Source organism: Herpailurus yagouaroundi, unplaced genomic scaffold, assembly GCF_014898765.1.
Source record: "Herpailurus yagouaroundi ecotype Mexico unplaced genomic scaffold, PumYag 162, whole genome shotgun sequence".
NCBI lineage: Eukaryota > Metazoa > Chordata > Mammalia > Carnivora > Felidae > Herpailurus > Herpailurus yagouaroundi.
Window position 1 is genome coordinate 12,630,304 of NW_024412403.1, and position 23,289 is coordinate 12,653,592.

The window sequence follows — 23,289 nt, forward strand, 5'->3', positions numbered from 1 at the left end:
CTCCTTAATGCCAATAGCCCATGTAGCCCACCCCCCACCCACCATCCTACAAACAGCCCTCGGTTTGTTCTCTGTATTTAAGAACCTCTTATGGTTTGTTTCCCTCTCCGTTTTTATCTTACCTTTGCTTCCCTTCCCCTGTGTTCATCTGTCTTGTTTCTTAAATTCCACATATGAGTGAAATCATATGTCTTTCTCTGACTTACTTCGCTTAGGGTAATACCCTTTAGTTCCATATACATTGTTGCAAATGGTAAGGTTTCATTCTTTTTGATCACTGAGTAATATTCTATTGTATATATGTATATGTGTATATGTATATATGTGTACATATACGTATATATGTATATGTACGTATGTATATATGTATATACATATACACACGTATATATACATACACACATATATACGTGTGTGTGTGTGTGTATGTATATATATATATATACATACCACATCTTCTTTATCCATTCATCAGTTGATAGACATTTGGGCTCTTTCCATACTTTGGCTAGTGTTGATAGTAGTAAAGAACCTCCATACTATTTTCTAGAGTGGCTGCACCAGTTTGCGTTCCCACTGGCAGTGCAAAAGGGTTCCTCCTTCTCTGCATTCTCTCTAATGCAGCTGAGTTTTTAATTTCAGCCATTGTGACAGGCGTGAGGTGGTATCTCATTGTGATCTTGATTTGTATTTCCCTGATGATGAGTGATGTTATGTTGAGCATCTTTTCAAGTGTTGGTTGGCCATCTGTAAGTCTTCTTTGAAAAAGTGTCTATTCATGTCTCTTGCCCATTTCTTCACTAGATTATTTGTTTTTTGGGTGGTGAGTCTGATAAGTTCTTTATAAGTTTTGAATACTAATCCTTTATCTGATACGTCATTTGCAAATATCTCTTCCCATTCCGTCAGTTGCCTTTTAGTTTTGCTGGTTGTTTCCTTCCCCGTGCAGAAGCTTTTTATCTTGATGAGGTCCCAATAGCTCATTTTTGCTTTTGTTTCCCTTACCTCTGGAAACGTGTTGAGTAAGAAGTTGCTGCAGCCAAGGTCAAAGAGGTTGTTGCTTGCTTTCTCCTTCAGGATTTTGATGGCTTCCTGTCTTAACGTTCCTGTCTTTCATCCATTTTGAGTATATTTTTGTGTATGGTGTAAGAAAGTGGTCCAGGTTCTTTTTTCTGCATGTCGCTGTCCAGTTTTTCCAACACCATTTGCTGAAGAGACTTGTGTTTTTTCCCACTGGATATTCTTACCTGCTTTGCCAAAGATTAGTTGGCCATATGTTTGTGAGTCCATTTCTGGGTTCTCTGTTCTGTTCCATTGACCTATTTGTCCGTTTTTGTGCCACTACCATACTATCTTGATGATTTATAGCTTTCTTTCTAATCTTACTGGTTGCTGTTGTTTGAACCCAAATGGTGATTGCTGCTGAGACTGATACGTCTAGTAATATCTGTATTACTATATTAGTGATGGTATTTAAGTATTTAGAGCATTAACCTCTAAATCTCTTATATTTGTCCAGGAAGCCATGCCTTCTGTCATCAGAGATATAACAAGCCTCTCCAGCGTTTGCTTTAATGTACATGTGGTGCTCTTAATGAGGCAGTATTGAGGGGCAGGCAATCTTGATTTACTTTACAAAATAAAATTAAAATTAATGCTCTGACATTTTGTATTTGTGTGGCTTGTCATTTAATGTTAGGAGTAACTGTTATTTAAACCTGTGGTATAATAGTAAGAAGAAGAACTCTAGGAATGCTGAAATGCAAACCCCTGTAACTACTATTAATGGCTTGGTGAAATTTTACCCACTCCCTAATTTCATACGGGGTACTTTGATAAAGGTAAAGGCCCACACTTAACAATGAGCATATTAGAAAACTGTGACAGGATCAGCTAATTGAGTGATTGAGCAGTTAATTTAGTTTTAGCCTGTGTGGCCAGCTAGCAGAAGACAACTCATTCAGAGGCAGAAGTGGGTTAACTGGAAGAAGGCCTATGAGTAGATTGTCTGAAAAGAGGTAAAGCGGGCAGGGGAAGAGGAGATAGTCTGTAGAGCTCTAGAGGAGAGCTCAGGGCAGAAGAGAAGCTCTTGAATACAAAGCACTAGGAGTATTAGGCAAGGCAGTAGGCTGAGAAGACAGCCCTTTCGTTGGCAGTGAAGGTTGAGGGGAAATGGGAAGGCCATAGGATGTAATAACATGCTTTTCTAATGTGGAACACATGCTATTGCCAAAATGTTCTATAATTCTACATCGAAGACAAATGAGGAAAGGAAAAAGGGGTAGATAGGGGCAACAGACACAGGTAAATAAGGAGGGAACTGGTCAGCCAAGAGGTGAATTGAGGGTGTGGAGTAGAAAGTGGAAAGGGAGAGCAGTAGAGAAGGAAAGAAATAGAAGAGAAAGGACAGGATGAAAAAGAGAATCGTACCTTTCTAGATTTGTAGTCTTTAGAATTATTTGGAATTGTCCATTTGAGATACTAGCTGTGATTTATATTTCTTTGGGGTTTTTTGGGTCAGATTTTTAATAAGTATATTTGCTGAGAACTAGGAAGAGTTTTCCTTTAAAGTTTCATGATTTGTTTTTGTTTTTCAGCAGAGGAACCACAACAGCCTGACCTAGGGATATTATTCTGTGGGTTATATTCGTTAGCAAGATAACATTAGCTTTATAGCAGAAGAAATGAATCAAGACAAAGGCCAAACTGAAGATTTCCGTTCCTGTGCTAAACTCTGTCGTCAAGTGTGGCCATTAGCTTTTATCATTTAAACATTTGTCATCTTCTGTGTTTCAAGCACTAATCTAAATGTCAGAGATAAAAGGAGGCATAGGACATTGTTCCTGCCTTCAAGGATCAGGCTGGTTAATGGGAAAAACAAGTGATGGGTACATATAAAGTGTTTTGGCAGCATGAAGAGGGAGCTCTGTGAAAGAATTGTGCCTGTAGAGGTAAAGAGGGGGTTTACAGAAAGTGATCTTGTGCCCCTGTTTGTAAATGTGAAAGTTAGGTGGAGCCTTGCTGGCAGAAGGCTAGATTGCACACGTTTGGACACTAGGAGACCCTTTAATGTAGTGAGAACATAAAATGCAGGGGCAGGAGGAAAGAGGTGGGGGGTGATGAAAAATGAAGCTGAAAGAGGATGTTGAGGCCAGATTCTGAAAGATTGCTGGTGAAGGAGTTGGATGTTTTCCCTTGGGGTGTGATAACACAGGGTAGTGCTGGTCGTACATAGGTGGGCAAACAAATCAGTGAGACGGAGAAGGTGATTCAGAAACAACCTCCAGAACATATCACTATCGTTAAAGGTAGTCCTTTAGGTCATTGGGAGAGACCGCAGTGGTGCTGGAACAAGTTGAGAAGGACAGTTTAGTTTGAGACTCTTTGAGAAGGACAGTTCAGTTACTTGTTTGAGACAATAATTTATGCGAGCATTTATGTTAAGAATCTCAGATTTAAGGGGCACCTGGTGGCTCAGTCAGTTAAGATTTCGGCTCAGGTCATGATCTCCTGGTTTGTAAGTTGGATCCCTGCGTCAGGCTCCGTGCACCTACTGACAGCACTGAGCCTGCTTGGGATTTCTCTCCCTCTCTCTCTGCCCCTCCCCCACTTGTGCTTGCCGTGTGTGTGTGTGTGTGTGTGTGTGTGTGTGTGTGTGTGTGTGTCAAAATAAATGGACTTAGAAAAAATATTAAAAAAAATAAAGAATACCAGATTAAAAAAAAAAAAGAATATCAGGGGCACCTGGGTGGCTCAGTTGGTTAGGCGACTGACTTTGGCTCAGGTCATGATCTCACAGTTCGTGAGTTCGAGCCCCGCGTCAGTCTCTGTGCTAACAGCTCAGAGCCTGGAGCCTCCTTCGGATTCTGTGTCTACCCCTCTCTCTACCCCTCCCCTGCTCACGCTCTGTATCTCTCTGTCTCTCAATAATAAATGAACGTTAAACATTTTTTTAAAAAAATAGAATATCAGATTTAGAGAAACTCTGGCTTCATAACAAAATAGAATCTGATGTTTCAGGCCATTTTTCTTACCCTGAAACTTTTTTTTGTAGCATCTGCAGAAAAAGAGGCAATCAAGGGTACATACTCCAAAGTGCTTGATGCTTATGGACTCTTAGGTGTTTTACGATTAAATCTTGGTAAGTTAATTTTTCAATATAATTAATCTTTTTCATTTCTTTGTTTTAATTGTAAGGATTTGAGGGAGACTGTTTATCATTTCAGACTCCATATGTGAGCTGAAAGTGTGGTAACATCTTTTAAATCCTAATTATGCTAATCTTGGGGAAATGTTTGTTGACTGAAAGGTATGCTACATACTCAAGCTCTCGTGATTTTAAGTTCCAGAGACATTATTCTGTGTGAACGCTTGAAGGATTGGTATCAGTGGTCAAAAGAGAAAATCAGGGCATCGCCCTTTTTCTTTGTTTCAGTGCTTTCGGAAACGATGTTTTAGTGAGAACTGCACTGATTACCCTGGTTTATACTGGAAAGGACATCTGCTTTGTAGTTAAAAGGTCTCAGCTTGAATCTGTCTCTGCCACTTAATGTCACCGTGGGCTGCAGAGTAACCTTTGGGATTACCCGTTTGTCTGTAACCGTATGGCTGGAAGTGTGGCCCAAGACCCGGTGCCAGTCCGTGAGCCATTTCGCTATTGGTCTGTGATGAGATAAGGAAGCTTGTAACATCATGCAGATCAACACATGGCTTCCTTCGTTGATAAAGTCCTACTATGAGAAAAAAGGTCCGCTAAACTAAACAGTGACTTTGGCAAGGTAACTGATTTTCATTTCACAAGCGTCTTCTCTCACTGTGACAGGTTATGGGCCATACTCTGAAGCGTACTGGGCTATAAAGTGGAGGTTTGTCACTTGTTATGCATCTATCACACGTAAAGCCCTGTGCCAGGTGCTTAACTAATACTGTCTTAGGTACTCCTCACAGTCCAGTGAGATTCATTTTAGTGCTGGTTTATAAGGGAGCAGATCTCAGGTCGGGTTATGTTCACACCCTGAAGTTGGGTTGGATTATAAGTAGTGGAGCCAGGATCCAGGGCCACCTCTGCCTCGTCACAGCCCACGCTCAAGGTACACCGCTGCTGAATTTCACCTTCATACTCATCTCAAAGGATTTTGTCAAAATTAGCGAAAAGTCTCTATGAAAGTTTTTGTAAACCAAATTGCTTTATAAACTGTTACCAGGGGCTTTCTGCCCACATAGCAGCAGCAGCAGCTCCCGTTTATATAGCTTTTTTTTTTTTTCCAGCTGTGCTGTTTATTTACAAAGACCTCTCACATTTATATGCTTATCTGGATTTCCTCACAGTCATAAAGGAAAGATGGGGAGCATAACACATATTTTTTTATTTGACAAATTTTGTATATCCTCAGATTAAGTAGAGGAACATTTCATGAATGTGAGATTATTCTGTTAATGTTTAAATACACATTTAAATATACAAAATATAAATACAAAAATATAAATATAAATTTATAAAAGATATAATTTATATATGTTTAAATATAATAGCTTCATTATATTAAATGTGCTCAAGCAAGGATTTTTTTTTCAAGTCTTGCCAAAATGCAGTTGTAAACATAAACATGTCCGTGTCAATTTAAAATAACCGTGCTGTTGGTTTAAAAAGTTAGAAACATGACAAGAAAGTTGGAAGAAACTTTGAATAGCTTGAGAAATACTGAGACTTTTCATCCAACTAATTCTTTGGTTTTTGCAGGTGATACTATGTTACATTATCTGGTCCTAGTCACTGGATGTATGTCTGTTGGAAAAATTCAAGAATCGGAGGTTTTCCGAGTTACTTCCACCGAATTTATATCACTACGAATTGATTCTTCAGATGAGGATCGGATTTCAGAAGTGCGAAAAGTTTTGAATTCGGGAAACTTTTATTTTGCGTGGTCTGCATCTGGAGTCAGTTTAGATCTGAGTCTTAACGCACATCGTAGCATGCAAGAACACACAACCGATAATAGATTTTTCTGGTGAGTTCGTGTTACATTTTTCCCCTTTGTAATCATGCGCTTGCTGTGCAGGAGTTTGGTGGTTTGGGTTATAGTGTGTTCAGCAGTAATTTCCAGAGATAGCAGGGATGGGCATTGCTGATGGGGCACACCGCTCCCTCCTGCTCCAGAATCCTCAGCCGAGCAGCACAGGCATCCAGTGTCATTTTGTCGAAGCTCTCATGTGACACGAGACCCATTTGCTCTCCCTGATCCAGACTGACCTTTCATTTCCAAAATATATTCAAGATGTTTATTTTAAGATTAAGAATGAATTAGTTGTAGTAGAAGTGTGTTGCTGATACTTACCCGCTGTTAGTTTTGAGATCTTTCCTCTGGCAGTACTGTTTTCCTAAGACAGCATCACATTATTTTTAATTGAAAGATTATAGGTAGATAATCTTGGTTCAAGAGCAAGCGACTATGAAGAAGTGGTATACTAGGATAACACTGAGTACTATAATAAAATAAGACTTAAGTAGGTAACCATTTCATGTTTATGCATTAATGTGCTTTGTTCGAAGTGTGCACAAAGGGGGTGAGCACACGTGACTATAATTAGTACTGCTTTATTGGAGGAGGCCACATTTCTACTGTAGAGGTTCCCTTGTCCACAGCCAGCATGGATGTTGACTTTTTTCCTTAACATCATGTACCAATTATATTTCATTATGTATACAAATGTTATAAGGCCAAAGTCCATGACTCTGTGCTCTTGGGTCTCCCTTGGTAGTTCAGATTCAAGGTGTTCCTCCTGTATATTTTCTCTCCTCCCCCACCCCCACCCCCCATTTCCACCATTTACCTGTATGGTCCTTGAGTAGCATGTTCAAGTCTGACCCATCTGCCCTGGCTGGCAGAAGGCTCAAAGCCAACAACAACCTTAGGATAGGAAACTAACTTTAGAAAAAATTTTGTAGCTAACATGGAAGTTTTTTGGCCCAGCATAGTAGCGTGGAGGAGAAGCAGGGCAGAATGAAAAAAGACTCTAGTGCACTGTAGTCAGAGACTTAGAGCCTCACAAAGGAGGAGATGATGGAGGGGTGGGGAAAGGGTTAATAGGGCAGATGAGTGGCATAGAGTCCATATCAGCCCTATACTTTTTCTGATGGAAGAGACATTGAAGTTACTAACGATGATAGCAGCTGGGCTGGGCAGCTGTCCTTACTTTTTTACCCCCCACCCTGCTCATTCTTAACCCCAAAATCCTTAGATTAAGAGATAAAAGTTTTCCTGCTATAATTAGAAGTTTAAGCAGGTGCAGATGTATTGGCTCAATGATCAGCAATTAAGCACGTTTGCCAAGTTTAGCCAGTGGGAATCATTTATTTACCATTTCGTTCAATTAAGGTTGAAGGTGGGGACAAGTTTAGATAACAGATTGAGGGAGTTTGTCTAGTGGAAGTCAGGTGGAACAAAGGGGAGACTAAAACACCAAAGATGAGTTTTGGTCACTTAACACTTTCTACATCATTTTGCTAAGGACTGGGATTCTTTTTTTTTTTTTTTATCGTTTATTATTTTTGAGAGAGAGTGTGTGTGTCTGAGAGCAAGCAGGAAAAGGGCAGAGAGAGAGGGAGACACAGAATCAGAAGCAGGCTCCAGGCTCTGAGTGCTCAGGACAGAGCCCAACGCGGGGCTCGAACTCACAGACTGCGAGATCCTGACCTGAACTGTAGTCGGCCGCCCAACCAACTGAGCCACCCAGGCGCCCCAGGACTGGGATTCTTGAGCTTCCCTTCAAACAGAAATATGAAAGTTTTATGCATTTATTATGCATACTCTTGTAGCTTAGTAGAAATATTTTCCAGGATACAGCCAAGTAAGTTTTTGTTGTCAGAGTCACAAATGCCTATTATAAAAACCCAAGTTGTTTTACTCCATTGGAGATTTGAAGCTGATGCCAGTTGAGAGTTGTTTATAAATTTCAATAGAATTAAAGCAGCAACACATTGGCAACAAAGGAAAATGAAAACTGATGGCAGACAGAGAAACTCTTATCTGAACAAACGCACAGGCTCCCGCTTCCATTTAAATGGGGACAAGTAAGTTTTGTATACCTCTGCCATGACATGGGACTCACTATGGCATCTGGACATACTGGGTCACGGTCAGTTTGAATTTCGCCTCAGATGAGCGTAGGTAATAGTGAAAGTTTGGAAGCCTAAGTCGTATTTTGAAAATACGTAATGGCTGCTGGATTCAGTGTTCGTCCGATAGTGATCTCACCACTCATTCACATTCCAGTACACTTTCTTGAATGGATGGTTTACCAGAACTGCACGTGACCACCAACATCTGTTTTATCTCTACCACAGCCACACCCTGGGGGGGAAGAGGGCTGTGCTACTACTGGTCTAGTAGTATTGCTGTGTATTTATGATTAAGGCAGCAAGATACTGCAGAGCACTAAAGAAGAAAAATCTCTACTTAAAAATAGAAGAGTTTTAAAACTCAGAGAACCAGACTTCAATATTTTTTAAAATGTAATCTTAAAATTGTATTTACTTTTTTAAATTTTTTTTATTTTAGAGAGAGATCACACCAGCGGGGGAGAGGGGCAGAGGAAGAGGGAGAAAGGAAGTAGACAACCTCCAGCAGGCTCCATGCTCAGCACAGAGCCTGACCTGGGGCTCGATCCCATGACCCGAGCCAAAGTCAAGAGTCAGACATTCAACCGACTGAGCCACCCAGGCGCCCTGAACCAGACTTCAGTATTAGAGAAAATTCACTTTTATAAGACACCTTGTTATCTGAAAAGACCCAAGTTTTTCTGCACAACATTATACTTTCCTTGGTCAGAGGTTGGTTGGGAGATTCCGTATACATTCTTTGGAGGAGTAAGGCTCCAGTAGAGAACCCAGATGAGGCAGTCTGTGGGATGAGAAGGTGGCCAGCCGGGCAGGATTGCAGCCCGTATCCCTGATTTAGCCATAGCGACTCTGCTTTGCTGTTTCCTAATCATTTGGCTTCTGTGTAAGTACACAGAATAAAACTTTTTGCCCTGGAAAAAAAATTGAAAACCAGGCCCCCTCTGTTCCATAGAATGCTAAACTCCTTGGAGTAATGGAAAACTCTAGACATGTATTAATATGGTAGCTACTAGTTCAGTTGGCTATTTAAATTAAAATTAATTAAAATAGAGCCTTATTAAAGTTGAGCCTTAAGAGTAAAGCTTTATAAAGTGGGATGGGGATATGCGTATGAAATCCTTTTTTTGGAAAAGTTAGGTTATATATACATTATATAAAAAGACAGCAGAATAGGGCACAGCTACTAAAAACATAAAAGATCTGCTTCTTTTCTACGGACCATAGGTCACATGCCAGAGGATCGCATTTTATTGCCTCATCTGATTCCTAGCATGGTAAATGTAAATGAACTGGTTTATTTGTAGTGTCTCTTAATTGAATAGCATTACATTAATGCTTCAGGAGCACTGCTTTATTGAAGCTTATACCGTGTTAGCTGGCACTCAGTGAGCTAATGAGTTCTTCCTCTCCTGTTAGGAATCAGTCTTTGCACTTGCACCTCAAGCACTACGGCGTGAATTGTGATGACTGGCTATTACGCCTCATGTGTGGGGGAGTAGAAATCAGAACAATCTATGCTGCTCATAAGCAGGCCAAGGCTTGCCTCATTTCCAGACTCAGCTGTGAACGAGCTGGGACCAGGTTTAATGTCCGGGGAACAAATGATGACGGCCACGTTGCTAATTTTGTAGAAACAGAACAGGTACGTAGTGTTTTATATTGCTTCGTGCATGTATTAGATGCGAGGGCCAGAAACTAATAGAACCACAGTTTTTGATCTGATTCAGAACTCATTTTCACATCTGTAATGCCATTTCGGGGTGGTTCTTGGCTCCCTTCTGGCCTGAAAAAAGGCTTCCCTGAAACAGATTTATTTATAAACAAACTTAGGTGTGGCTGTTCAAATGAGTAACAAGGGGTTTACTAACTAGCATGACATTGTCGGTGCGGTACAGTTTGGTATTAAATTTTAAAAATCCTCAATGATAGAGCTAGACAACTTAACAGAAGTGGTTTTTGTGTGTGTATGAAATGAAATCAAACCCAGCTCTTTTAAAGGTAGATATGGATATCATCTAAAATGAAAACTTATGACATTTTCAGCTAGAAAGACAAATACCATCTGATTTCACTCATGTGGAATTTAAACAAAACGAACAAAGAAAAAAACACACCAAAAAAGGACTCTTAAAGACAGAGAACAAACTGGTGGTTGCCAGTGGGGAGGTGAAGGAAGGGGTGGATGAAATAGATAAATGAGGTTAAGGGCTTATCTTGAAGAGCACTGAGAAATCATCATTGAATCACTCTATTGTATGCCTGAAACTAATATGACACCGTGTGCTAACTATACTTGAATTTAAAACAACTTAAAAAAGAATTATGACACTTTTGGCTCAAAACTGTATAATTGTAAATTCAGGCCACACCCCCCAGCCCAACTCAGTTCTTCAAATTAGTTTTTGAAAAATACTGAAAACTAAAGAAAAAAAATTAAATATAAAGGTATGTGTGTAAAATATTGAGATTTAGAAGGAATTCCTTTTTAAGACTTGTGCTTCTTGTGCTTATGTTTTTACTATTTTTTTGGTTAATATACAGAAAAACTATCACTCAATAGAAGAAAGCCAAACTTCCTTAGTAGCCTCTCCCGGATATTTTGTTAGGACAGTTGTGTGGGAGAGATTGGTCATAAGATATAAGTCGCACGCAACAGATAGTAGTAAATTTGTCTTTGTGATGTAGAGGTAATACCTTTGTGCAAATGTTTCACCTGTTATTTTTCTCTGTAGGTTGTGTACTTAGATGACTCTGTTTCTTCTTTCATCCAAATCCGGGGGTCTGTTCCATTGTTCTGGGAGCAACCAGGGTTGCAGGTATCTGTTTAACATTGTTTTGTTTTTTTCTCTTGAATATTTCCCATATTTTCTAAGCTCTCAGGATAGTTCGTTAGTTCCTTGGATAGTTCTGTTATTCAGTCTAGTAATATTAGCTAGATTCACAAATTAGGGTCTAAATGCACGAGTTCCTGAAATTGTCTTAGATGCTTTTCCTTTAATGTTCTTTCAAATGTCCATAGAAATTCAACTGCTGTATTTAATATTACAATTTTAATGTTTCCATAACACACTGATATTCATGGTATTTCATATTTACTATCTCAGTATCTTTAATATATAGCAGTTTAGTCTCTTTAGGTAGAAGAATGTAGCAGTTAAAAAAAAGCTTCTGAAACCAGACTTCTCAATTTGCATCCTTACTCTGCCACTACTAGCTGTGTGATCTTGGACAAGTGGTTTAACTCCTCTGTGTCTCAGTTTGCTTATCTATAAAATGGGAATAATAATAGTAGTAGTTCCTATTCATAGGGTTGTAAGGATAAAATGAAAAGTACTAAGACAATGCCTAGCACCCATGGGCAGCACTGTGTAAGGGTTAGCCACTGTTATCAATAATACATCCGCTACTGAAATTTTACTTTGTAATTTATAGGGACCTGTCATCTTTAATACGTTCTCTGGTTTGCTTTCTGATTTTTTTTAAAACTTTGTTGATACAGGGATGCCTGGGTTTAAGCATCCGACTTTCGCTCAGGTCGTGATCTCATGGTTCCTGGGTTCAAGGCTCAGTCAGTTAAGCATCTTCAGCTTGGGTCACGATCTCACGGTTCATGGGTTCGAGCCTCACATCTGGCTCTGCACTGACTATGTGGGGCCTGCTTCAGATTCTCTGTCTCCCTCTCTCTCTGCCCCTCCCCCCACTCAAAAATAAACATTAAAAAAAATTTTAAAATAAACTTTGTTGATATAAATATCTAATACTTAAAATATAAGATTCTTTCATGTAAGTTCATAATTTTAGATTACCCATAATAATGTGATTTTGCATTTTATTTTTATTCAGAAATCTTTAGTCCTTAAAGTATAAGTTATTTTCATTTTAGGCTTCTAGTATGTATTATCTACTAAGTTAAAAAACAGTTTTTTAATTTGTTTTTTTTTTTTGAGAGAAAGACAGAGACAGAGTGTGAGCAGGGGAGGGGCAGAGAGAGAGAGGGAGACACAGAATCCGAAGCAGACTCCAGGCTCTGATCTGTTAGCACAGAGCCCAACACGGGGCCGGGCCGGAACTCACAAACCATGAGATCATGACCTGATTTGAGGTCGGCTGCTTAACTGACTGAGCCACCCAGGCGCCCCTTTAGCCTATAGTATTTAGAAAATGGACAGAAAAAAAATCTTGCTTCCTTTTAGTTCACAGCTGGATCTCTTACATTTTAGGCTGGCTGTGGTAGAGAGAGATTGTAGACCATTTCAACCTTCGTGGTACCGCACTTTATGTAAGACAGGCCAAGAATTAACAAGGGTTAAAAGCAGTTACAATTCTTGAGTTCTTGTCAAGAATTTTTGGTTCTGCAGGTTTTCTCTTTGGCATGTAGGGATAACTTAAGTAGATCTGTCTCTCTCCAAGTCTCTTTTGGGAAAGAACACCAACCCTACTCCACTTCTCCTAAGCCTGTGTGATCAGAGAAGGGTGTCTGGAATATTTGCTTGAAGAACATTCTGAAAGCGTTGTTTTGATGCAAGTTGAATGCTTTTGCTTTAGAGATAGGCTACTGTAAGAAATGGTAATAACCTCTGTTATGTTGCTTTCTGTGATATTTTATTAGAAGCTCAGGATCACAGTATTTGATTATTCAATATGGTTGGATCTTGAGTAGTTAACATTGAGGGGTCCTCCTTGGGTGAGGTTACCCTCCTCCCTCCTTCTGTGTTCTGTGGCTGGCCCAAACAGTCTGTCTGGCCAATGTCCTATTGTTTATGGGCTGAAAACTACAGATTTTTAAATCATGCATTTCTTGATAGTAATTTTTAAGACATGGAGATAGTCCAACAGCTTTGCTAAATTGTCACGGAGCTGGCCTATTGTTGTCTTGGGTGAGGATCGACTAAGTGGTTCTCAACTATTTAGCTTAGTAGTCTTTAAAATCAGCCTTTCTTTGAACAGAAATGGATTAGTTTCGTAAGTATCCTTTACAGAAAAACATTTTCCCTATCATTCTAAGAGTAGGTAATATAGGAATGAAAATATTGAATTGATTAAAAAAACTGAAAAATAGATATTTATTTTTAAAAATAAAAATATGAAGTCCCCAAATTTATTTTCCTTTAGAAGACAAACAAAGACTTTTGACAGAGTAGTTGGAAGTGCTTATTAGGTATCCTGTGTATTCTCAGGACTGGAATTAATTTTAAACTTTTTTTTTTTTTAAGTTCATTGAGAGAGAAAGAGAGAGAGAGAGAGAGAGAGCGCATGCACACGCGCAAGTGGTAGAGGGGGAGAGGGAGAGAGAATCCCAGGCAGGCTCCACGCTGTCAGCACAGAGCCCAGCACAAGGCTTGACCTCAGGAACTGTGAGATCATGACCTGAGCCAAAATCAAGAGTTGGAGACTTAACTGACTGAGCCCCCCAGGCACCCAGGACTGGAATTAATTTTAGGGTTTCTTGATGTTAGTGTTGCCTCGTGAGATGTCTCACTTCAGAAGGCCTGGACAGAGAGGATGCCTAGGCACTTGTCCCTTGGCTTGTCTCTTATCCTCCACAGTTAATTCCTCTGAGGTTTTTTTAATTATAAGATTTTAAGGAATCATCTGAGGTTATTTTAAAATACAGACTCATGGCCTCAACTTCACATCAGCTGAAATAGAATCTCTTGGAATGGGGCCCGAAATCTGTATTTGTAACCAAGTTCCTTACCATTCAAATTTGAGAACTTCTGTGTACCTGATCCTATTCTGTTGACCTTGAAGCATCTTCAACCCCATGTGCTCCAACAGCCAGTCCTGAACCAGCGAAGGTAACCCTTCACACTTAGCCCCAGCATTCACCTAGGTACTGGGGCTCTCCCTTTCGTTCTGTTTCCACTCTTACCATCCATCCCAGTTAGGGTCCTCCGGATTTCTTCCTGCCTGGAAGATTCTCACAGCTTTCTAACTGGTCTTTCTAACTGGTAGTTTTTCCCACTTTTGATACATTCTACTCATCAGATCTACCAGACACCCTTTTCTTCAGGATCTGCCTTCCTCTGCCTATCCAACTTCGTGCCTTGCTGTTTTCTAACAGGTATCCTCTGCCCCCCAAATTAAGGTGTTTCCTTCAGTATGGCCAACTCAGATCTCATTGAGTGGATTCAGTTACTCCTCCACACTGATCTGTTCCTTAAATACTTAAGTCCCTCCAATGTATATTATTTTATACTGGGCATACACTGTCGTGTACTGTGAGAAATTCGAAGATTATATTGGTGCTTCAGAGAGAGCTTACAATCTGGGGAGTCAGGCCTTTTGTGGAAAAGGCAAATGTCAATACGAATCAGTTTGAGGAATTAGAAGAGTTGCCATAATGTGCTACATGGGTAAGAATGATACGTTAAGGGGTGGCAGCTCATTCGTTTTACTTATGACTTCCTTTCTCTGAAGTTATTTCACATATACACTTCATACTGTTACTCTGACATTATGTTGTAGCTTACCTTGGTCTTAGAAGATGGCAAGCATCATCAGATCTATGTCTAGGGTAGCGTTGCACACTCAATTCTTGGTTGAATTGAAGTCTTAGAAATATGTGAACATGAAGCAATAATATTGATGGAAAATGATGCTCCATACCACCCGGTTAAATGGTTGTTAAAAATGATCTTTGGTATGACTTTTTATAAATTTATGATTGTTTAAAGCCTTAAAACTTTCTAGAGTACTACTTTCATGACAATTGATGTAAGAGCTCCTTGACTATAGAATTTTTTTAGGCAGTTGTCTTAAAGCCTAACTGAGTGATAAAACCAGTCAAGTTGACCAGCATATTACCCTAAGAGTTATGATATATAACTGGTTATATAATATGTGTTGAAGAGCAGGACAGTGGGGGAAAAAGCACAGCCATTGCTTGAAAAACAGAACTTCCATTCTTTTTTTTTTTTTTTTACCTTCTTGACAGTTGGCCATACTGTTCAAGATAAATATTAATCAGTAAGCACAATGCAAAGTCTTGGACTTTTATAGAGGTATAGGCAATTACCTGAGAAAACTCCAAAGAAAAGGTATTGACTTCTGCTGAGTTTTCTTCAGTCTAGAATGCTTAATGTCGCACAAAATTTTTAAATTTTGTAAAGACTATTAAGCACTATAAAGTGAAATTGAATATAGATGTGACATTAGGCTAATCACTTTCTTATTGAAAGGAAGAAACATTAAAGAGAGAATACTGATTAACAGGAGAGTTATTGGACTGTCTCACTTATCAGGACAGAAGCATGTTTAATGAATCATAATACTGTTAATTTTCTAATTGGATGAGCATGTTAGAGCTTATTTTCTGATTTTATGTGTCGAACTGTATGACTGCTTTGGTAGCCCTCTTCTCAGGCCCACCTTAAAGTCACTGTGTTCAGATCAGGAAGAATGAATTCTGGGGAAACTTTGATCCCAAGACCTCAGGGGGAAATGTTGCAAAGTGAAGTTCAGGGAAATAATCTGGTATCACTGTTATATTTCTTCTTGGCATTTCTTTCTTTCTTTCTTTCTTTCTTTCTTTCTTTCTTTCTTTCTTTCTTTCTCTTTCTTTCTTTCTTTCTTTCTTGGCATTTCTTTCTCTCTCTTTCTCTCTCTCTTTCTTTCTTTCTTTCTTTCTTTCTTTCTTTCTTTCTTTCTTTTTCTTTCCTTCCTTCCTTCCTTTCTTTCTTTTTCTTTTTTTCAAAATATTTATTTTGAGAGAGAGAGAAAGAGGGAGAGGGAGAGGCCGAGAGAGAGGTGGGAAGAGAGAATCCCAAGTGGACTCCATGTTGTCAGCACAGAGCCCCGGACGGCTTGCTCTCAGGAATCATGAGATCATGACCTGAGCGGAGATCAAGAGTCTGGCTCTTAACTGGACTGAGCCACCCAGGCGCCCCTCTTATTTCTTTCTTAATTTTGTCTCATCTTTCTGCTACTCTCCTATGTGAGAAAAGAAAAACTGTAACAAAACAGAAAGGTAGATATTTTCCATCTTGTTCAATTCTCTTCACCCATATTTTCTGATTCTATGTGTGTGACTGTGAGATTGACTTAGAAAGTCTGTTTTCCAGAAACAGTGTTTTGAATTGGTTGGATCTTTGGATGAAAGAGGAGTGAATAGAGCATTTAGCATAACAAAGAAAAAAAATATGTGGACCTCGTACTTGTAGGCAGCTTGGAAGAGTAGGAATCAAGTTCAGGGGACCTAAATCCTCATGTGAATCTTTTTTGGAATTAGTTCTGTTGACCTAAGAGGGCAGGTTATTTCGCTAGTCTGCATTTCAGTTTTTTTATTGCCCAAGTGGCAGTACTGTGTTCACTTACACAGGATGTGTAGTTTGAGCTTAAAACAAGGTAATGTGTATGAAAGACCTCTTAGAAGTATCTTTCATAAGTAAAAATTCCTGTTAGTTGATGAGTTTTCGTAATGGTGTCTTATAACTTCTGTCCTTTTTTTACGAGGTCATGTTTTTAAAAATAAAGGGAAAGGAAACCCATTGAACTTGTCTTTCTTTTAAACCATAATATGAATGAACATCAATTATCCAATGTAGTATTGTGTGTTCAGCAAATGAATTATCACATATTATAAACAATGGTATTTCTTTTGTCTCCACGTCAGCTTTTGGTATGATTACATGTATTTCTCTCGCTGTAGGTGGGATCTCATCGTGTTCGTATGTCAAGGGGATTTGAAGCCAATGCACCTGCTTTTGACAGGTAAGACTGATTATTTTTACCTAATGCTCTCAGTTTTGGTATCGTTAAGCAGCGAACTAGTTATTGTATTTACCGATTCATTTCTGCTTGTTTTGGCCCTAAGTAAAATTTCTTCTGACTTCTAATTTAATCAGAAGAAGGTGATACCTAGTATTATGACTTTGGGGGTTGGTAGCACTAGGTTGTGGGTCTTCATCTCTTGGTCTGAAAACAACCTATTTGGATATGCTGTCTAATAAGGTAGCCACTAGCCTCATATAGCTACTGAGCACTTAAAACGTGACTGGTCCAAGTTGAGATGTACTGTAAGTGTAACATGTACACTGGATGTCAGAGAGTTAGTGCAAAATAAAAGGTAAAATATCTTATTAATATTTGTTTTATAGTACATGTTGAAATGGTATTTTGACTGTATTGGGTTAAATAAAATATAGAAATTTGTTTCATTGTTTATTTTTGCTTTTCTTAGCGTGCCTTCTAGAAAATTTAAAATTATATCTGTGGCTCATGTTACATTTCCTTAGGAACGCATTGCTCTGTAACCCCTGGAATGGTTAGAAGCTGGAGAGAAAGAAACAAACAAAAAACACCTATTTGGGGCCTATTTTTCTTAAGACTAGAATGGTTAGGGAGGTCTCTCTAATGCCCACGGAGCATGCTTTGTCCTCACATGAGGAGCAGCCCTCTGCCCTAGCTGCCCTCCCAAGCTGGGTGGCCTGCGTTCTCCGCTCTTGTCTGGCACCAGCCTCCCAGAGGGGAGAGGGGGCTGGGCGGGTCCGGCAGCCCCAGCACAGACGGAAGTCTCAGCTTTGAGGAGTCAGCGAGGAAAGGGCCTTACCTGAAGCTTCATAAATTCAGAGTTTTGAGAGGAACGGATTTGTGGAATGAATCTATCCAGTGTTGCCAGTTGTAGAGGTGTAGAATACTGCCCTGTAGGCTCTGTTTAATGGATTTCTGTTTGTTGGGGGAAAAATTCCGACCACCACTTGACACATACTTCTTTCTTTCTTTTCTTTAACAGGCATTTTAGAACGCTTAAAAGCTTATATGGTAAACAAATAATAGTAAATTTGCTTGGATCTAAGGAAGGTGAACATATGCTAAGTAAGGCTTTCCAGGTAGGCATGATCAACTTTTCTTCTGTTCCGTGGACACCTAGAATGATACTAAAAAATTAAGTAGCGCAATAATGAACTTACTTCCTAGGAAAAGGTTGGGTACCTGTTGGAACCATTAACTCTTTGGGCTACCAAGAAACAGTTTTGTGTAATGTTGCTGACATTAGGATTAGGGAAAGCTTCCAAAGCAGTTGACTCTGTTTTCTGAAATGTTACTTATTTATCTTGTGGAAAAGCAGAAGAATGTCTTCCCCTCTGAAAAGTGTTCATCTGTCACTGGTAAAAAGACACCGGACGGTTTCCTTCTCCATCCACGCATTGCCTCTGCCTGTTTCCTAGAAACCATAGTCATGGCTTGAAACCTATGATACGGTGAATACTGCACGTAAGACCATCCCTTCTCGTACCAATGAGAGAAAACTCGAGAACTGCGAGTAAAGATGAACCCAAATGATATATGCCCAACTTCTAAAGAAAAAGTATTCTTCATCAATGCTTATTATTAAAGCAACAATGAATTAATAGCAATGATGGTGTTCCATACGATGATAAGCCTAAATTAAACAAAACAGAGAACATTTTCTGAAGTTCAGTCTAATGAAGTCCAGAAAGTAACTTGTTTGACTGTTTTGTGTGATGCTTGTGAAATAAATATTGTTAATAAACAGATTATGCTTTAGAGAATGACTTTTAAAACATTTCAGTGTGAGTATAAAAACGTGAATTTTTTGGTTCTTAATAGGTTCTGTCTTAAATCAGTTACTTTATTTTGAGATTCTATAACAGGTACAGTTATTAAATGTGTAAAAAATGAAGCATTGGTGGTTAGAAGTAATTTTAATTTTCTGAACCAGATGAGAACGTTATTTAAGTTCTCTGATGTTAATTATGTCACCTCATCTCTCCGGGACAGTATGCGAGGTTTCACGAAAAAGATGTTATTGGATACCATCAAGTAATTTTCCATTTTACTGCCAGTGTCAACCAGAGCTTTGTGTGAGATCAGTGAGATTTCACGGGACCATGCTGAGGTTTAAATTTAAAATGCAAGGTTCCATTCTAACATTACTTGATAAGATCATATTTAGTTAACATTTAGATGAGTATTTGCCTTTTTACTTTCAGAGTCATTTGAAAGCTTCTGAACATGCTGCTGACATCCAGATGGTGAATTTTGACTATCATCAAATGGTTAAAGGAGGAAAGGCAGAAAAATTACATAGTGTTCTTAAACCTCAAGTCCAAAAGTTTGTAGATTATGGATTTTTTTATTTCAACGGAAGTGAAGTTCAAAGGTTTGACTGCTGTTTCTCTTTTCTTTGAGTTGGAACTTTGCTATATTTTAAAAATTATTCTTAACGCAGAACTCTTGAATTACTTTTTTTTATATCAAAGTTTATAATTAAGTAAAATATCTTTATTATACTTGATTTTAGGCTTGTTTTTCTTTCTTTAGAACTGAATAGGTAATAATAATACCTTCTATTATTGGGCACATCTAATGAGCCAGGCAGTATACTCAGTCTGTACGTGTATCTGTAACAGCAGTCGGAGGAAGAAGTTCTATTATCCCCGTTTTCGTTTGGGGAGATTGAGGCATAGGCTCTAATTTGCCCCAGATTGCATAGCTAAAAAGTGTTAGAGCGAGGATTTACCTGGCTCCAGCTCTCGTGCTGTTATCTAGGAGACTATTCTGCCTCTCTCTTAGAACTAATATTTTACTATGCCTTGACCTCAGTAAGGACTATTATATGCAAATAGAAGTAAAAGACATTGCTTATTGTCTGCTTTAGCACAATTTCGGTCTTCAGCTTTTGATAATGAAGTAGAGGAGGAAAGGAAGTATTGAAAAAATGAAGTTCAGAGTATAGGATGAAGTAAACTTTAGCGAACGAAGCTCCGATTTTTAGTTTTCGACTTTGTGCGAAATTTAGTATCAGTGCCATAGAATGTGTGTAGGTTGGTGGAGCTAACAGATCTTAGGTTTTTAAAATTTCTTCCATATATATTTGATCGTCTTTTATGTGCAAAGAGCCCTGCGGTTATAAATCCGAATGTATGTTTAGCTCCTGACTACGGGCCTCATTAGAAAGAAGTGGGCATGGATAAATAGATGGCGATGAAGAGTATATGACAGAATGTTTAACGGTTGCAGAATCTAGATGGTGGGTGTGTGGATGTTCGCTGTAAAATTCTTTCATCTTTTTTGGATGTTTGAACATTGTAGTAATAAAAAGGGGCAGAAAGTGGATGTCGTATTTTGGTGATCGCCTTAATTTTCCTTGTTTTGTTTTAGCTTTCTTATTTCTGTTTCAAACTAGCTGTGACACTTTACTGAATTCGTTGCAGATGCCAGAGTGGCACAGTTCGAACAAACTGCTTGGATTGTCTGGATAGAACAAATAGTGTGCAGGCGTTCCTTGGCTTAGAGGTAAATGATGATAGTGGTGGTAGTAGTAAGTTGTGATGGATGTATGTGACTTGCATCAAATGCCTCATTCAGTGCTTTTGCAATATTTATGTTTCTCATTAGTTACTTTTCATAAAATGAAATTATGCTCCACTAAAGGCATTTTGTTACTTCTCGTATGTTTTTAACTCCCCCCCCCCCAATTCCTTTTCATTTAAATATTTCCTTTACCTGTTCCAAACACTCTTTTCAGGTAGCTGATGTTTCCCTGTATCGTTCCTTAGCTTTCTGTTGAAAAACTGCTATGTATACTCTTCCAACAGTTGCTTCTTTTGCCTTTTGGAAAGGAAAAAAAATTATATATATATTGCTTATTGTCTGCTTTAGTACAATTTAAACATTGTATTCATACACACACACACACACACACACACACACACATAATTTATATCGGCCTTTATTCTTTGTGTAATTTCTTCACAATTGGTGAGGATCTGTTTTCCCATTCTGTGGGATTAGATTTTTGACCGTCGGTAACCCGATGCAGTTTCTACAGTGTTTTCAAATCAGTAGCTGCAAACAGGATGGATGGTTATTAGTGGCAGTGAGAGTGCATGAGATTCAGCTTCTCTAACGAAGTCTTTGTTTAAAAGTGTTTTTCTTTGCCATCTATCCATAAATTCAGTCTAATATAGACATAGTCTCCCTGTATGACAAAGCAGCAATGCTGAGCTTTCTAGGTCTTTCCTGTTATGCAGGAGCGGGGGTCATTAGGCTGTGGTGGGTCTTCATTTGGTGTCATAGGAACTTAGCATAGTTCTCGGATACTATAAAAACAGGAGTAGGAAACAACACGTTCTTATTTCCTCCGGTGAATGATCTTAAATTTGGCCAGGACATTGGCTCATTAGCTACTCTGCAGCTGGCGTTCTTTCTGTCTCAAAAATGAAAGGGTAGTGTGTAGAATTCTCTGCTACAGAAGTGTAGCTACAGTTCTGTTCATGTAGCTAAATAGGTTCTACCGTTTTGCCTCTTTAAAATTCTGTCATTGAGACTTATGATTATAATTTATGTAGAAAATATGACAGAGACAAGAAAAGTGAAAGCAGACGGTCAGTCACTTGACATTAATCGCATGGCTTGGGTTTGTTTTGAGTTGTGTTTTTAAGTGGCTGAATACGTTTCTTTAGATTCTGAGAGTGAACTTATGGAAATGTTTGAAAGTCTTTACTCGAAGTATAACAAGTGTTAGTTCTCAGAATCTGACTTAGCCAGCTATCCACTGTTGGTAGTTAGGTGTGAGAGAGCTCCCTCATATGTAGCAATTGGTTGACTGTTTACAAAATGTACTGCTAAAGTAGGCAAAGCCGAACCAGGGCGAAGACTAGTTTTGCCAAATTCCTTGAAAAGAGGGAGCTATAAATGATAAAATAAGTCCTAGGGGCTAATTTTGGTTTATTCTTCATGCAAGCCAAGAGCACCTCTGGTGCAAATCTCCAGGTAATCAAATGAACCTAGTTTAGTGTTTTTTATATTATTTTAGTTTTTGATCCCTCTCTAAATATGGATAATCATACTTGCAGATAAAACACAAATGGCAAGGAATTAAGTAAAAATGCAAGGCATAGAATATGACTGGCTTCCAAATAAGACAAATAGACTGGGTAAGGACTATACCTTGCTCTGACTGCCAAATTTCAAAGCCAAAGTTCATTCAGAGTAAAAACCAGTGACTCTTCCAGAGACATTTATTGTTATCCATGAAGGAATTGGGGCAGCCTGAAGACCTTGCATTCTTGCAATATACATTGTATATTGTAATATTGTAATATACGTTGTACATACAATGTATATACAATATACATTGTAATATACATTACCAATATAGATTTTATACATGAAAGACTGCCATGACTTTATTCAGAAACAGGACTAATTTATTTGTTTTTGTGACAGTTCAAGAGCAACTCTACTTTTCTCATAATCTCTTGATTTTAATTACCCACATGTGTAGAACCCAATCAAAAAATTAAATTAATTCCCTCTGTATTTAAATAACCTAGCCAGATTTTTTTTTCCTGTGCTTTATTGCATGCTGTTGAATAAAAGTGAACAATCAGTCCATCTCTCACACTTCTGTACATTGTGACAGCCTCCTTTTCAAGGTAAGATAAGTACAAGAATAAAAACTCAATAATCAAGCCCTAAAGGTACTGGGCTCATAATAAGTGTGGCATTTTACAGAGACGTTTACAGAGATATTTTAATGAGGTTAATTTCATCATTTAACCAGAAAGAAGTTGTTAATCACTACAAGGGAATATTAAGACACTTGTAAGATTCAATGACAAACTGAAATGGTGGGACAGAACACAGTTAGTCTCGTAAATTGGTAGGTTTTCAAAATCCAGTCCCACATGGCCCTATAAAATGCAAACTTTGGTTTGAACCTTGTCGTTCTTGAAAAGTCTCATCACAGTTAATGTATTAACATACTTACAGAAGTTTCTCTTTTGCTGTTTTAGATGCTAGCTAAACAATTGGAAGCTCTTGGCTTAGCCGAAAAGCCTCAGCTGGTGACTCGCTTTCTGGAAGTTTTCCGGTCAATGTGGTCCGTGAATGGTGATTCGATCAGTAAGATATACGCGGGCACTGGAGCCCTCGAAGGAAAGGCGAAGGTAGAGCTAGGTTTCTCCTGACATGACGAAAGAGCCTCATTTTGCTTTCAATGACACTTTTAAATGGTCTCTTTTTAAATTAACAGTTGGGCTTTTATAGGTGTCTGCTTCCAGTTCTGTTTTATTATCCTTCCGTGTCCTCTTTAATACTTCCTTCTGTAGCGGATACTAATGATTGGGTAGAAGAGAGTAATGTCCCTCAGCTTGGGGGGTCTTACGTATGACATAGTCATTTGGTGATAATCCGTTAGG

The 23,289-nt window shown here is 38.7% G+C and overlaps 1 protein-coding gene across 10 annotated transcripts in view; it reads left to right on the forward strand.

Moving 5' to 3' along the window:
• SYNJ1 (synaptojanin 1) overlaps positions 1 to 23,289 on the forward strand; it is a 91,148-nt gene that overhangs the window by 19,690 nt on the left and 48,169 nt on the right. For all 10 annotated transcript variants that reach the window (XM_040484036.1, XM_040484029.1, XM_040484032.1 and 7 more), the window contains exons 3-11: positions 4,055 to 4,141; positions 5,741 to 6,008; positions 9,536 to 9,761; positions 10,852 to 10,935; positions 16,770 to 16,831; positions 17,853 to 17,949; positions 19,075 to 19,244; positions 20,299 to 20,380; positions 22,885 to 23,037. In XM_040484036.1, the coding sequence (XP_040339970.1) occupies positions 4,055 to 4,141; positions 5,741 to 6,008; positions 9,536 to 9,761; positions 10,852 to 10,935; positions 16,770 to 16,831; positions 17,853 to 17,949; positions 19,075 to 19,244; positions 20,299 to 20,380; positions 22,885 to 23,037 (1,229 nt within the window). The remainder of the gene's footprint in view (positions 1 to 4,054; positions 4,142 to 5,740; positions 6,009 to 9,535; positions 9,762 to 10,851; positions 10,936 to 16,769; positions 16,832 to 17,852; positions 17,950 to 19,074; positions 19,245 to 20,298; positions 20,381 to 22,884; positions 23,038 to 23,289) is intronic.